The 15,192-nt window shown below is 42.2% G+C and overlaps 1 protein-coding gene across 2 annotated transcripts in view; it reads right to left on the bottom strand.

The window, feature by feature from the left end:
- KPNA3 (karyopherin subunit alpha 3) overlaps positions 1-15,192 on the bottom strand; it is an 802,806-nt gene that overhangs the window by 450,400 nt on the left and 337,214 nt on the right. For both annotated transcript variants that reach the window (XM_078657369.1, XM_078657368.1), the window contains exon 7: positions 6,659-6,744. In XM_078657369.1, coding sequence (XP_078513495.1) covers positions 6,659-6,744 — 86 coding nt within the window. The remainder of the gene's footprint in view (positions 1-6,658; positions 6,745-15,192) is intronic.

Raw genomic sequence — 15,192 nt, forward strand, 5'->3', positions numbered from 1 at the left:
ATATATATATATATATATATATATATATATATATATATATATATATATATATATATATATATATATATATATATATATATATATATATATATATATATATATATATATATATATATATATATATATATATATATATATATATATATATATATATATAGTCAGTTGGTGCTGGCTTGTATTTTTTATCTACCCTAGGGGTAAGAATACGAGCTCTGACAGGGTCACTGAAGATGTCATCTCCATGCCTGATCATCCCTTTGAGCATGGGTAGTGTGTGATGACTTCTGCGTGCTACTAAGGGTTTCTGTGGGCAAATTGGTGTTGTAATCGACCCATGGGTCTTGTAGTGGCTGATTATCATCCCCATTGTCATCGTGATTGTCAGGTGTACGTGGTGGTGAATGCTCTGGTGAAATTGGGTGAAGCTGAGGGGAAGGAGGTGATAGATGAGGAGGGGGTGGGGGGTGTTTAGTTTCAACAGTTCTTTTCTTCAAAGGAATGAGGTATTTCTCTTCTATATCAGTCCTTCGTTTTAAAGCCACTTTGGTGATGATATGTCCAGTCTGTGGATGAATATACAACACTTCTGTTTTGTATCCAGTTTGTTGATGGGAGTGTCAAACCTGCTTTTTTCGGTGATTTCGGCACATAGACTGTTGGGCGCCAAATGTTTCAGTGCCAGATTAGGCGTTGGTGTTTTCGGGTTCAAAGTGTCTTTCGGTGTCGAATGGTGGGGGTCGGTGCCGGGCTTGTGTTTCGACCCCGAAGGTCTCGGCTCAGCTTGATTTGGGGTGGTTCTTTTCAGAGCCGGAAGGCTTTTTAATAAGCTTCAGTGTCGACACAAAAAGCAGGGCATCGGAAGCATGGTCTTGGTGCCGACCGGAGCTCGAGGGTGCAGGTTGGACTGGAGCCTTCTTATGTGGAGTTGGATCTTGGGACGAGGGGGGATCTGTACTGACATTAAGTTGTCCATATGGGATGTCTTCCTTGTGGTCAGAGTCGAGCTCTGAAATGGTGACTGGCTCCTGCTCCTCCTCAGTTCCCATGGCCTCCCCGGCCTCTTACTGGAATCAAGCTATCCTGGCTGAAGTGGGAACTGGAATCAAGCTATCCTGGCTGAAGAGGGCCATTAATTGTGTGTCTTTTGCTCCCTGGCCTCTTCGTCCGATTGATGCCCGAAGATGTCCGGAATGGAGCTTGAGTACAGGCTCTACATGTCGTGAAGTCGAGCCCGATGGTCGCAAAGTGGTTTTTTGGAACGAAAAGCCTGGCACGCGTTGCAGTCTTGTTTTCTGTGTCCAGGAGACAAACACAGGTTACACACATTGTGCGAGTCGGTGCGCGGGTATTTGGTGTCACAGAGGGCAGAATTTGAAGGGAGTTTGTTCCATCGACTGCAGGTCAGCCCGACAGCCTTCCACAAGCTTTCCGATCAAAAGATTCATTTTAGTAAGTAAATACGATACGCAGTAGAATGGGAGACGCAATCGAAAACAATACCGTCGAGGGTGAGAGCCTTGCGCACTGATGGAAACCGAAGGAACGGTGTCGAACCGGAGTGCAGTAATTCACGTCCGAACCAGATGGCGGAAAAAAGCAATTTAACAATGGAGTCGATGCCCATGCGCACTATCACCGCAAAGAGGAGTTGCCTACCTTGTGACTGAAAAGACTTCTTCAAAGAAAAATGAAGTGGAAACATCCGAACCAAACACTAGATGGCAGGCTATGCACAGCATCTGATCTACTGCTGAAATGCCTCAAACATAAAGATACTGGGTCATTTTATAAATTGCTGATTATCTCCTCCTTGAGTCGTGTGTCTCATTTATTGACCATTGTCTGTATTTCCAGATATCTTGCACTTCTCTGTGTTAAGCCTAATGCTGCTGGACCACACAATTCCCCTAATAGAGCACCTCGGGATTGACATAGCAAGCCTCCTGACAACTCATAAGGGAACCCCTGGACTCTACACAATATCTAATTTTGATATACCATATAAAGAGCCAGCTTCCTACAGGCATGCATTGCAGATCTCTTTCTGACAGGGCCCTCATTCTGTCTAGGTCTGTGTCAGTGTTGCTGAAGTCCCCTTAGACTACCGTCAGTGTCTCACCCACTTCCAGAACTATCAGGCCATTCTTCTCCAACGTTCTCCTTGCAGGCAGGGAGGGGCATATACACCGACAAGTGTATATCCTTGTCTGCCTCTGCTCTCATGGACCCCAGGAAAGATCCTGCATGAAATGTATTGGTTCAGACCGAGGAGCTAACATTCTCCCCCCAGCATGTGGGTCTCCCACAGGCAGACAATATCGGGTGCCACTACTTAATATACTGTGCCACAACTACCCATTTAACTTAGTTCCTCAGGTAGTTCGTGTTCTAGCTGAGGATTTTGAGACATTCCAACTCTTGTTCAGCCATGGTCTGAACAGTTTACCTTCCAAACTCAGGATCGCTTCCTGAGTATCTGCCTTCAGTTCCATCTCCAGAGTCACTGAAACAATTAGCTAGGTGCCGTTAGCATAATTCATTCACTGAATACCATGGGCCTGATCAAAAGAGTTAGAGGTTTAAGTACATGTTGAACAGAGTCAAAATAAGGGAAGAACCTGGTGGAAATTCCTGTCCAACAACTTCAAATTTGAATTGAAAGCTTGAGAGAAAGATGGACTGGGCCTTATTGTCAAGTTAAGATTGGCACTATTTCAGGGCTTTACCTCTTATGACGATCGCAGCCAAACAAAATATAGATGTTCTGGTTAACCATATTGAAGGTGGCCGACAGGTCAAGCAGGACAAGGGCCACTGTGTGCCCTTTGTTCATCGTTATCCCAGGGTCATCAAGAACTGGGACCAGAGCTGAATCTGTACATTAGGCCAGTCAGAACCCCAATGGGGCCGAATCTAACAAGGCATGGTTTTTCTGAAAATCTGACAGTAATTTATCGACTTGTATCGTCATAATTTTGACCTGGAATGGCAGAAGAGAAATAAACTGAAAACTGATCAACTGCTAAGAAACTTCTAATTTAACGAAAGGTTCCTTTAACAAAAATAAAAGACAGACAATAAGGCCTTCGCCTATTTCACAAAAAGAAGGTAAAGCTTATTAACTAATAAGCTTTACAAGTCTCCCACTCATATCTCATTCCACAAAAAAATGGGTTTCTCTTCCCAACTCACCTCACAACCAAGACAGACAATTCTTGCTCCCTCCTCCATCCATGGTTTTCTGACATAATCACATCCCACTCTCCTAATGCTTGGCTCTACAATAAAGTGTTGCACCTCACTGCTTGTACACTTTTGGCTTGGACTTGCTTCTAAAAGTACAGACAAACTGAGCACCATAAGCCCAGCAATTAAACCGTTCTGGTAACTGAGACTGAGATCAGACTTTGCTTGGGGATGGCAACTCTGCCATCCTTATTTTACTGCACATATCAGTCACTTTTGACATTGTCTCCCACCCCATTTTGCTTCATATACTTGAGGAACCAGGGATGGAAGGCCGTGCTCTAAAACTAAGATCACATGCTGACACCACACCACCTTTTCAATGAACTTCAAACACCTTTGTGAGGTGGTTCAAGAGGGTTGGGTTTTGAGCCTAACGTTATTTAATCCGTATGTTAGCAAAACTGATTTGCTCTTTGTTTCTCCTATTTATTTTTTTTAATGCCAAAAACACACAAATATTCAGACAGGAGGGGGATTTATTTTCCCTTCAATTTATGATTCCAACACTGAAAGAATTCTAATTCTTTGCTATTAAACTCCCCAAAAACAGAATTCTTAGTATCTGGTGATCCTCCAGTATGGAGTTTTAATTGGTGGCCTAACACGGTAATCGCTTTACCTGCCGCTTCCTGTTCAGCTAGAAACCTGGGAATCAATTTTGGATACCAGTAACACTTTTCAAAAACACATCTCTAAAGAGGTCTCAATGTTGCTTTATCCTAATCGTCTTAAAGAAGGGCCTACACACAAATACCCAAGAACTGTTACAAGACCTTAATTCAGACATCTGTTATATACAGGCTAGATTACTGCAATTACATTCACCTTTGCCTTGTCCAAAAGCGATATCAAATGGGATGATGGACGGAGCGTTTGAGCAAATCCAACACTCTTGGGGCACAGGGTCAAGACTGATTCGCATATGGCTGGGTTCAAACTGGAACGGCATGGTGAGCAAAAAAAAAAGATGGATTTTGGCCCAGATCTCTGTGCTGGGGTGAATGTATGACATTGTTCTGCATTCTGTCCATCAACATTTGCTTTTGCATTTATCACCCTGAGTGGGACGGGTATGCTCAGACGTGAGTCCTGTGCTCTCCATGCCATTGGAATCAAGCTATCCTGGCTTACGAGGGCTGAACGCCTGAAATCAGTCCTAGGATGCTTGTTTCCAGTCCAGGGAGGACCTGGCTTGGCAGTTCCGGCTGGACTGTTCCCATGGGGCACAGGGTCAAGACTGATTTGCATATGGCTGGATTCAAACTGGAATGGCATGGTGAGCAAAAATCGATGGATTTCGGCCCAGAACTCTGTACTGGGGTGAATGTATGACATTGTTCTGCATTCTGTCCGTCAACTATCGTTTTTGCATTTGTCCAAAAGCACCTTCGCAGAGTACAGGCCATATAAAATGCAGCTGCCATCTGTCAAGAGGAATACCCGGCTGCTTGAGTAGCTACCATACATACAGCTGCTCTCTGGGTCCTCCCTCCCACATATATTCCCTCACTCCTGCTATCAGCTAGTTAACCCCCTCCCATCACACCCCACCTCACCCCCTCTCCTTTGACCTCCAAAATTATTTATAGGATCACGGACTTCGCCACTCAGCACGAGGTCACCGGGACAAGCCAAATCTTACCTTCACATGCCAAAGCAACCTTCCTCAGAATGGTTCCCCGATGATGGACAAACCACACTACTGCAATGCATGTATTTGGATGATCAAGCTATAGTAATGTATAAACTGGAATGGACGTCTCTATGAATAATCTTAATGATGCTTAAACTGCTGATTGTTCATTTTACCTCTCATGTCTGCTATGTGGGCACCTATTGTTTAAATGCTATAAAAACAGCAATAAAAATAAAATGCAGATGCACACGTGCTGCTTAGCTCAAAAAAATGAGCCTATTTCTTTTCATATACAAAACTGCATCGGCTCCCAGTGAAAAAAAGTTGTATTTTCAACGTAGTTATTGCTACTGTAGTTTCTATGTTCCTTGTAACCAGGTATTTCCCAGATATGCACCCATTCATGATATGAGACCTATATCCTGAGACATCTTTCTTCGTAGGTTGCGGGAATCTGCTTCTTGGCTCAGTGCTGCCTCCTAAATACTGTATTTAGGGGGAGAGGGGGGGGGGGGGTTAGAGATCTCGAGGTCAGTAGCCAATGGGCTACTGACCTTATGGGGACTACACCCTTGGTGTGCTTACTCCGTGGGGGAGTGGGCACAATCCCCAACACTGATTGGAGAGTGCCTGCCATCTGCAAGATGGCGGGCACTGAAGAGTGGGCTTCACCTCGCCGCCCAACCTGAGGGCAGGGGTTGGCAGAGGTGGGCACGCCTTCTGAGCTGTTCTAATTTTTTTCACCTGTCTTCCCGCTGAAAAGGAGGGGAGACGGGAAGGGGGCCAGCTCCCGATAGCAGGAGAGGCTGGGGGTGATGTTACAAAGGCAGCAAGGCCTTTGAAGCTCTCCTGCCACAGATGGCTCTTCCTGGCCTGGGGGAGGTTGTTTCTGGGCTCAGGTAGCAAAGGCTTCCACCTCAGGGGTCGCGAAACGTGTCTTGTGGTGGCAGGCTAGTGTGCATCAGTCAGGGAGCCCACCAGAGGCTCGTTGTTTTTCAGGGGGCATCTCTAGGGTGCCGTCTGAGTGCATGGTATAATATATCCCACATTGGCATCAGTGTGAGTTTATTATCTTGAGCTCTACAACATTTTCAATCAACTGACACCTTTGTATAATAATGTTACTAGATCACCAACTTCACTTTCAAATGGACTTGAGTGATTAAAGTCTTGCTTGCCAGAGTCAACAGATCAATAACTAAAGATGTAAGAGAATAATAACTTCTGCAATGCCAGATAATCGAAGGATGTCTAGTTAGAATAGCAAAAAAGCAAGGAAGTGTGCAGCTCAAAACTGTATTCAGATTACCATAACTGTTTTTGTGCAAGGTATGAAAAAAAATTATTTGATAGCCGTTGTAAAGTCTGTCTATGCCATACACTACTATTTAATACTGGTTCTGGTGAGTAATGTTCTCAATGCAACGATATTGTAAGATATCTAACCTACTTGAAATTGTTGCATTAAATAGTGGTTCACTAAACATGTGTGAGAGTGTTGGTTGCAAAAAATTATACAGATGCTCAAAATGAGTACTTTTTATGGAATGCAGACAGTCAAAAAGAGAAACTCATTTGAATTTAAGCAACGCTGATTGCAACTCACTTCTGGTTATTTTACTGTTTGAAGAGAATGCATTCCATACATACGAAAGCCACTACAATTTGACATCTCAAAACTAAAAAATGCACAGTCATAAGAAATGTCCTATGGATGATGCTACAAAAGTGGATGAAAGATTATTTTCTAAGCAACTTTCAAGCATTACTTACTTGACTGGACAACAGCTTGCGTCTGTGCAGAAGTACCAGATGCTATGTTAGTCAGCGCCCATGCAGCTTCAAATTGTAACGAAGGGCTAATAAACAACAACAAAAATAATTAAAACTACTGCACTTTAAAAGAATCTAGCTTCAGCAAACACTAGCAGCACAACACATGTTATTTTAAAATGTGCTCAGCAGAACATGGATTGAAAACTGGCTGAGCCTTCTGTCCCCTAGAGGGAAATTGGAGTTAAGAGTAACGTGCTATAGCCAGCAATCTGAACTGAAATCATCTGACACACAGAAATGCTACTCAGAGGATGGCAAAGCTATTCTAGAACTGCTGCTGGACAGTTTGAAATCTCTAACGAGTAAGGTCACACCAGCATCTATTAATACAAAGATTCCACAGTTACTGGATTAAAGGTCGTATTTACCACTTGAATAATCGCTCACACACATTATGAATCACTACTATGCACTAGCATCTGAGTTTCAATGTCTCATTTAAAAAAAAAATAGTTAGTGTTACAGCCTTTATGTAAAACGTATAGTTTAACTGTCGGTGTGGTTTTGCAGCTAGAACATTTTTCTGGATTCACATGCTGTGCATTATTCCGCCATCTAGTGATTGGGTCCGGAATTCTCCCCAAAAAATGTTGTCCGCTACTAGCTTTGTTTTTTGTTGTTGGTGGGCGTTGACATGCCTCTATTTGGTGCTGCTTGTGACTTAGTCGTGCAGCCTCCGGAAGCTCACTCCCCTGGTTACCATCTTCAGATTCTTTTTTTTTCCCTTTTTTTGCTGCTTCCTCCTCTCATCTTCTTGGCGGAGGTTGGGTTTGCTTGTGAATCCAGAAAATTCTTCAAGCTTCAAAACTAAACAGACAGGTAAACAACTATACATTTTGCAGAGTGAATCTCTTCTTGACTCACATGCTGCACACAGATTTTGCAGCGGTTTGTTGCTACAGTGGTGGTGGCAATTTTTCCTAACCAGTTTATCAACAGTGCATTCCCCATGGACTGGTGGCAATGTTCGGAGGAAAGCGTTGGCATTACGCATTCTGTGGTGTTGCAAACAGATCTATTTCTGCTGTTCCCCATTTTAAAAAAAAAAATCATGAGTACTGTTTGGTTTAGTTCCCATTCGTGAAACCATGAGGCTTGTCTGCTCAGCCAGTCTGCCTCAATACTGTCCTTCCCTGGTAGGTGGACAGCTAAGTTCTCCATCTTCCTTTAAATAGCCATATTTCACATTTTTGTGTGCTAATCTCGACAATGGTAGAGAATGTGTTCATCCCTGTTTATGTAAAACATTGGGGTTGTGTGGTCAGTTTTGATCAATATTGATTTTCCCCAGAGTACTTTTTGAAAGGCCTTTAAGACTAGGAAAACTGTTTTTATTTGCAGGATGTTGATGTGTTGTACTGCATCCTGGTCTATCCAGACTCCCTTTACTTTGGAATTGCTCATGTGTGCTCTCCATGACATCTGTGTGGAGTCTATTATGGTCACAGTTGGAGTTGGTTGTGTAAATTTTCCTTCCTTGCATTATCTGATCTGATCCACCACGCTATCACCTCCTCTATCCTTTGCGTGACAACCACTAGATCTTTCCAACTCCCCATTGCTTGTGACCAGTGGTTTTGTAGCCATTTCTGAAATGGTCTTGATGGAGCAAGGTGGAGAAACAACACACTTCCATAACAATAATATAAACTAATGGAATGGTGTGTATAACTAATACATTTAGAATAAAAGTTGCACACACACAGATACACGTGGGAATTACTTTTGCTTATGTGTTGCAATCATAATTAACTAATCGTGTGATTCTGGTATGTTGTAAATAATAAGCAGCTTTTGAAATAACGGAATGCAACATAAATGTGCTTTTGTTTATGTATTATTGTGGCAAAACGTGAGGATAAGTAAATATATTACGCTTAAATGTTGCTTATTCGCTAGGTAACTACTAAAAGGGAAAACCTTAGTAAGGGGGGAGGTAAACAGAAAGGCTAAATTTCTTTAATTAACGTTTGTTTGTGTTTGTTTCTATGACAGTTCCCATTCTGGTCTGTGAGGCCTACTAGAAAATGGCTGACTTGCTGAACTGCGAATAGAAAATGAACTGAGCATGCGCTAGCCTGACTCCGAGTTCGAAATGCGAGCTGCTTGTGCTTGGACTGAATGAAGTTCAAGGTCGGCATGGCCTGGAAGTATAGATGGCTGCCAAAAGATGAGCACAATATGGTTCTGAACATGAGAAAGTCCAGCAAGGTTGCAAAATGAGAACAGGACTAGGCCGGAAGAGGCCCAAAACAATGACCCATTTGAAATTTAGCTGACGAAAGCGAAATGAATATTGAAATGATGAGGTGATGCTCATCCACCCCAAAATTGTACAATCAGAACTCGAATTTATGTTGAAAGTTACACTTTTAGATAAATAGAGCTAGTGAAAAAGGTATAAAAAGAGCTGATTTTAGTGAGGAAAAAACTCCTTTTCGATTTCCTCCAGAGATGCTGTCCGTATGCTGATTTTTCCTGAGATGTAAGATTTTAAATACATTTTTATTTCTTCTGAATGAGATTTGAACTTTAGGTGAGGTTATTAGTTAGGGAAATAGGGAGAAAGAATGAATTTTGGGAACTATCTGTCTTTTGCTAATACTTGCATTTCTGAAATCTAAATAAAATGTCTATTTCTGAACTTTCCTAAATAAATAGAATAAACTGTTTGAAATAAAAATTTTACTTTCCTTTTTAAATATGTCGATTTTTGAATAAAGAATTAAATAAAGTGTATAAACTTTAGACATGTCAAATTTGCTTTTAATAAAAAATAGATAAATGGAGAATTAAGCTGGTCTTGAGTTTTTCTACGCCTAATTTATTACTAGCAGATCCTTCAACCTTAAAGGTGGCGTGTCTAAATAAATGTTTTGCTAATGAAAACCATGGTAAACTCATTCAAACTGCAGGTGTAAATAGTATAAATATTTGGTTTAGTTTTAGACACTCCACTATGATACAGCGGATCTCCTTTGAATTTCACCGATCCATGGAGTAGGGTGTAAGTGTTTTGTGAGTAACTCGCGGTGTTATGGGCCCCACTGTCGAGTATATGTATGAATTTGTACTTCAGGGAAAGGTGACATGGGTTTAGAAATTATTTCTGGAGAACCGCTGCATCAGTCTCATGTAAAGTCGTGTGTTTGGTATCAAAAGAATACAAGAATCCATCATTCCTAGTAGCTTCCCCACATCCACACTGTTGGAGCTTGCCCCTTCCTGTACAGCTGAAGCTCCTTTAATAGTGCTACGTTCTTTTCTTGCAGGGGAATACTTTCCCTTGGATTGAATTTATTCTGGACGGTAAGAACATTTTCTCTTGTTCTGGTTCAGGCAATGACTTCCCCATGTGTACTGAGAACCCAAGCTGATATAGCATTCTCATTATACTTGCTTCATATGCTAACTGCATCATTTGTATGAGTTTACCCTTACCAGCCAGTCGTCTAAATAAGGATAAACATGTTTGCCCTGCCTTCACAGGTATGCTGCTGCTGTTGCCAGACACTTTGTGAATGCTCTTAGTGCTGATTTTATTCCAAATGCTAGCACTTGAACTAGAACTGGTAATGTTTGTCTACTACCACACATATGAGGAATTTCTTGTCGCTTCTGTACATGGGAATGTGTAGATAAGAGTCCTTTAAATCTACTGTCGCCATATAATCCACTACTTGTAGTTGAGGTAGTCATTTGGAATTTTTTAGTTTTTCAAAAATAAAAATTAAAAACCTCAAGTCTAGAATTGGTATGAGTGTCCCACCTACCTTTGGTATTAGGAAGTATGTTGAGTAGATCATTTTGTTTCTTTCTAGTCATGGTACTAATTCTATAGCATCTTTTGCCAGCATTTCCTCTACCAGCTTCAGTCGACTGGATTCTTCCTCCTTTGAATGTAACTTCTTAGGTCCTTTTCATGGAGGTGTCTTGTCTAATTCTATGCAATATCTGAAATGCATTAGGTTTAAAACACACTTGTCTGTGGTGATTTTCCGCCACTTCTGGAGGGAATATATTATTTTTCCTCCTACTGGTGTTAAATGTAGAAGTTCTTGATGTTCTATTTTTGTCCCTTTGTGTGTCTGTACTCCTACTGCTGCACTCTTGGATGTTTGACTAGTGTCTTTTGTGAACTTTTGACTAGTCACTTATTTAGTGGGGGAGTCCCTCCACTTTGTGGTGGTCATCTTCCGCATGGGCATCCACAAAAGGACTGTCTTCTGTGCTGGTACTGCAAGTTGTGTGGTTATTGTTGACTTGCCTGACTACTTCCCTGATATGTCAGTTGGTACGTCTGATGTGATGTTCCTGGATGGAAGGAGCCCTTCCTATGTGTTTTTGTGAGGGTACCATTCCCTTTGCATTTGGCCTCTGGACTGTAGAGCCCCCATTGACTTTGCTGTTTCGTTGTCCTTTTGCAACTGAGTCAGAGCCTCGTCAACTGCATTCCCCAAATAGTTGTTCCCCATTAATGGTGCATTTAGTATGTTCACTTGTACTAGGCATGGCATCATTCTATAATACCCATCATCATTTGTCTGATGTTTCTGTTGCATCCAATCCAGATTTTAAACGGGTATTGGTGATGTTTTTCCCATCCTCCACCAAGTGTGCTGCCCTCTTTTGGTACAGCTCTGGGAAATGTTTCATTAATTCACCAAGTTCCTCCCAATGTTGGTAGGCATGATGATTAAGCAATGCACTGGAATTTGCAATACGCCACTGGTTTGCAGCACCACTTTCAACCTTTAACCCCATGAGGTCCATCCTTTTACCCTTCTTATCCTGAGGAAGTCCTGTTGTGCTTCAAACGTTAGCGGTCTTCCAAGCAGTAGATATTATTAAATCTGATGAACTGTTCCCTTTATGTAGCTTGGATCCTTGGAAGAGCGTTAATACTTCTGCTCTGCCCTAGGAATGACCGCCTTACATGTTTGCTGGTACTTTAAATGCATCCTTTCTTTGATTCAAAACACTTTGGAGCTTAGGCAAGAATTGGTTCCTTGACTGAGTCGTCAGGAGAGTTTAGTATAAAACGATTGTTGTCTTTCCTCTTAATTGCTCCCCATATCTATCTACTGCCTTCTTTACAACCTGGTTATAAATCTCAATATTGTTAGGTGATGGCCTTTAAGGATAAGTATCTACACCTTCTGGTGAGTGTTTCCAGATAGTGCCATTGTGTCTTGGTATTCTGAAGCCTCAGAACCCTGGTAGATTTGGTCATTCTCATGTTCATAGAAGATTTCCTGTTCTTGATCTTCTTGCGGTTCAGGAGTTAAAGGTGGATCTATTTCCTCGAGGCATTAGTTCCCTTGATCTTTGATTTTGAATTCTTATTCGGGAAACAAATCTGTTTGAGACTTTCTTCAAAGTCTTTCTTTTTTTGTAAAAGACTGGCCATTTCAGCTTCGAGTCTGTTGCTTGATGTCGAGATTATCATGCTTTCTCTCAGACGATGAAGAGTCCTTTGAAGACATGTTCAACGAACCGGGTCATTCTGTTCCGACCGCTCCCGTTTTGATATGGATGCATCTTTTCCTCAATCGTCCTTTGACGTTTTGGATTTTTCGGGTGTCTTTAACGCTGTGGTGTCCTTTTCGAAGGATCCAAAGATACTTTTCTCTTTGGTCATGCTTGCAGTCGTCGACTGTTCAAGAAGTCTACTTGCCCCCTTGGTCTGCATGGTATGTTGGGCTGTTCTCTGTCGCCATCACCCTCAGAGTCTTTGGGGTGAACACTGAACAGGCGTTACATTCACTTCTGTGATCTACCAGCAGGCAGAGGTAGCAGACCGGGTGCTGGTACTTCTTTGCAAACTCATTATGGCAGTTTTTACAAAACTGTAATAGTGTCTTCTTCATCACCATGTACAGGGAGTCCCCAACACGAGCTTTCTACAGAACCGTCGCGGAGGATATTTTGTCCTGCTCCCAGAACATTTCCGGTACCTTCTTCTGATGTCTTCTTCACTTCGGTAGACTTAGGCAAATTGTTTCTCGATTTTCACAACTTTCTCCTTCTGATTGTTGGAGAGCCTTCCGAATACATCGAAACCCAATGGCAGAAGAAAATAATCTGAAGATGGGGATCAAAGGTACAATGATATCACATGAGGCACCAAATGTATGCTCGTCGACGCCCACCAACAACAAAATACAGAGTAGCAGGACAAAATTGTTTGGGGAGAATTTTGGACCCAACCACCAGATGTCGGAATAATGACAGCATGTGAATCCAGAAAAGATTCATGCTGCAAAACTATCCCTTCACAAGATACACTAAAGTAAAACACCCCCAGAAGCTTTACTTGTTCTGATATGGTACTGCATTAGTGAAAAAGGAATTCATGCTGGAGTGGCCTGCTCCAAATATTCCTGCTACTAAGATGGACGAGCGACAGCGCTGAACACTCGCTCCGTCAACGAAAGGAAAATGTTACTTACCAGTATGCATCTGTTCTAGGCATGTAGAGCTGCAGAGTCTCACACTGAGCATTAGATCGCCACCTGGTGTTGGGCTCGGATGATTGCATGTTGGGCGATAGTGCGCATGGGCATCGACTCCATCCGTAAATTGTTTTTCGCCATGATGAGAAATAATGGAGTTAGTAGTAAGAAAAAAAGGATGTCCATGCGTGTATATCTAAGTAAGATAGAACTGGAACAGATTCAGGTCCTGGGGAGGCGGGTGGGCGTGTGAGACTGCACCCCTACATGCCAAGAACAGATGCATACAGCTAAGTAGCATTTTCCGTTTGAGGCATATGAGATTTCACACTGAGCATCGATTATACAGCAGTGTCTCCCCTAGCAGTAGTCACCTATATGTGCTGCAGTAGTTTGAAAAAGAGTTTTGAGAACAGCTTGGCCTACAGCAGCTTGCTGCTTGGCTTGCATATCAACACAATAGTGTTTAGTGAAGGTATGTGTTGTAGACCATGTTGCTGCCTTGCAGATGTCTTCTAGGGGAATATTCCCTAAGTCATAGAGTCTCCTAGTTTGCGTGTAGTGTGCTCTAGGAGGAATTGTTAATCTAAGTTTTGCTTTTTGATAGCATATTTGTATGCATTTTACAATCCACCTTGCAATCCCAGCTTTAGAAATGGGGTTGCCTTTATGTGGTGGCGAGAAAGCTACAAACAATTGTTTTGCTAAAGGATTTGGTCCTGTCAATGTAATAGAGTAGGGCTCTTTTCACGTCTAGTGTGAGTAGAGCTCTTTCTGCTACTGAGTCTGGGTTTTGAAAAACACTGGCAACTCTACTGATTGGTTTAGATGAAATGGAGTAATGACTTTAGGAAGGAATTTGGGATTTGTTCTTAGGACCACTTTGTTACTGTGTAATTGTAAAAATGGTTCTTCTATAGTGACAGCTTGAATCTCACTCACACTCCTAAGAGGGGTAATAGCAATAAGGAAAGCAGTTTTCCATGTGAGGAATTGCAGTTCACATTTGTGTAAAGGTTCAAATGTTTAGGTTCCACACTAGAGAGGGTGGTAACCTAGGAGGAATGATTCTTTTTACTCCTCCATAAAAAATTCAATTGCAGGTACTCTAAATAATGACAGATGTTGTCTATTTTGTAGGTACGCAGCAATGGCTGCAAGATGTAGCCTTATAGATTAATATGCCAGATTACATCTTTGTAAGTGTAGCAGTTTATATTCTGGATGGAAACATCCAGGGGATCAATGTCGTTATTGGTGTAGTAAATGGCAAATATTTTCCATTTTGCTACATAGCAAGCTCTAGTAGTATGTCTTCTGGCTTCCTTAATTATATTCATACAGTCTGGTGGCAGGTTAAAATAACCAAACTTTAAGACTTCAGGAGCCAGATCGCCAGATTCAGTTGACTTGGATCTGGATGAGTGATGTCTCCATGGTTCTGCGTTAGCATGGATGGTGTCAGTCAGTCTTTGGTGTGGAACTAGAGAGAGCTCTAGCAGTGAACCACGGTTGGCGCGCCCATGTGGGAGCTACTAATATCATTTTGAGAGACGGTTGTCTTAGCTTGCACACTACTAGTGGTATTAGTGGGAGTGGTGGAAAAGCGTACACAAATGTGCCTGACCAGTTCATCCATATCGCAGTGCCCTTTGACAGCGGGTGTGGAAATCTGGCGGCGAAGGTTGGGCATTTTGCGTTTGTGTGTGGCGAACAGATCTATGTCTGGGTGACCCCACTTGTGAAAGAATGGTAGAACTTGCGGATGTAGTTCCCATTCGTGAATCTGTTGTGTCTGTGGACTTAACAGATCTGCAATCTGATCGTGAACCCCTAGAAGGTGTTCTGGTATTAGATATATGTTTTGTGGAATGGCCAGTCTCCAAATGTTCTGTGCAAACTGGGACAGTTGCAGAGAATGTGTGCCTCCTTGCTTTTGAATGTAGAACATGGCTGTCATGTTGTCGGTCCGGATCAGGACAGCTTTGTTCTGTACATGTACTTGGAAGGACTTCA

Source organism: Lissotriton helveticus, chromosome 8 (assembly GCF_964261635.1).
Source record: "Lissotriton helveticus chromosome 8, aLisHel1.1, whole genome shotgun sequence".
NCBI classification, from domain to species: domain Eukaryota; kingdom Metazoa; phylum Chordata; class Amphibia; order Caudata; family Salamandridae; genus Lissotriton; species Lissotriton helveticus.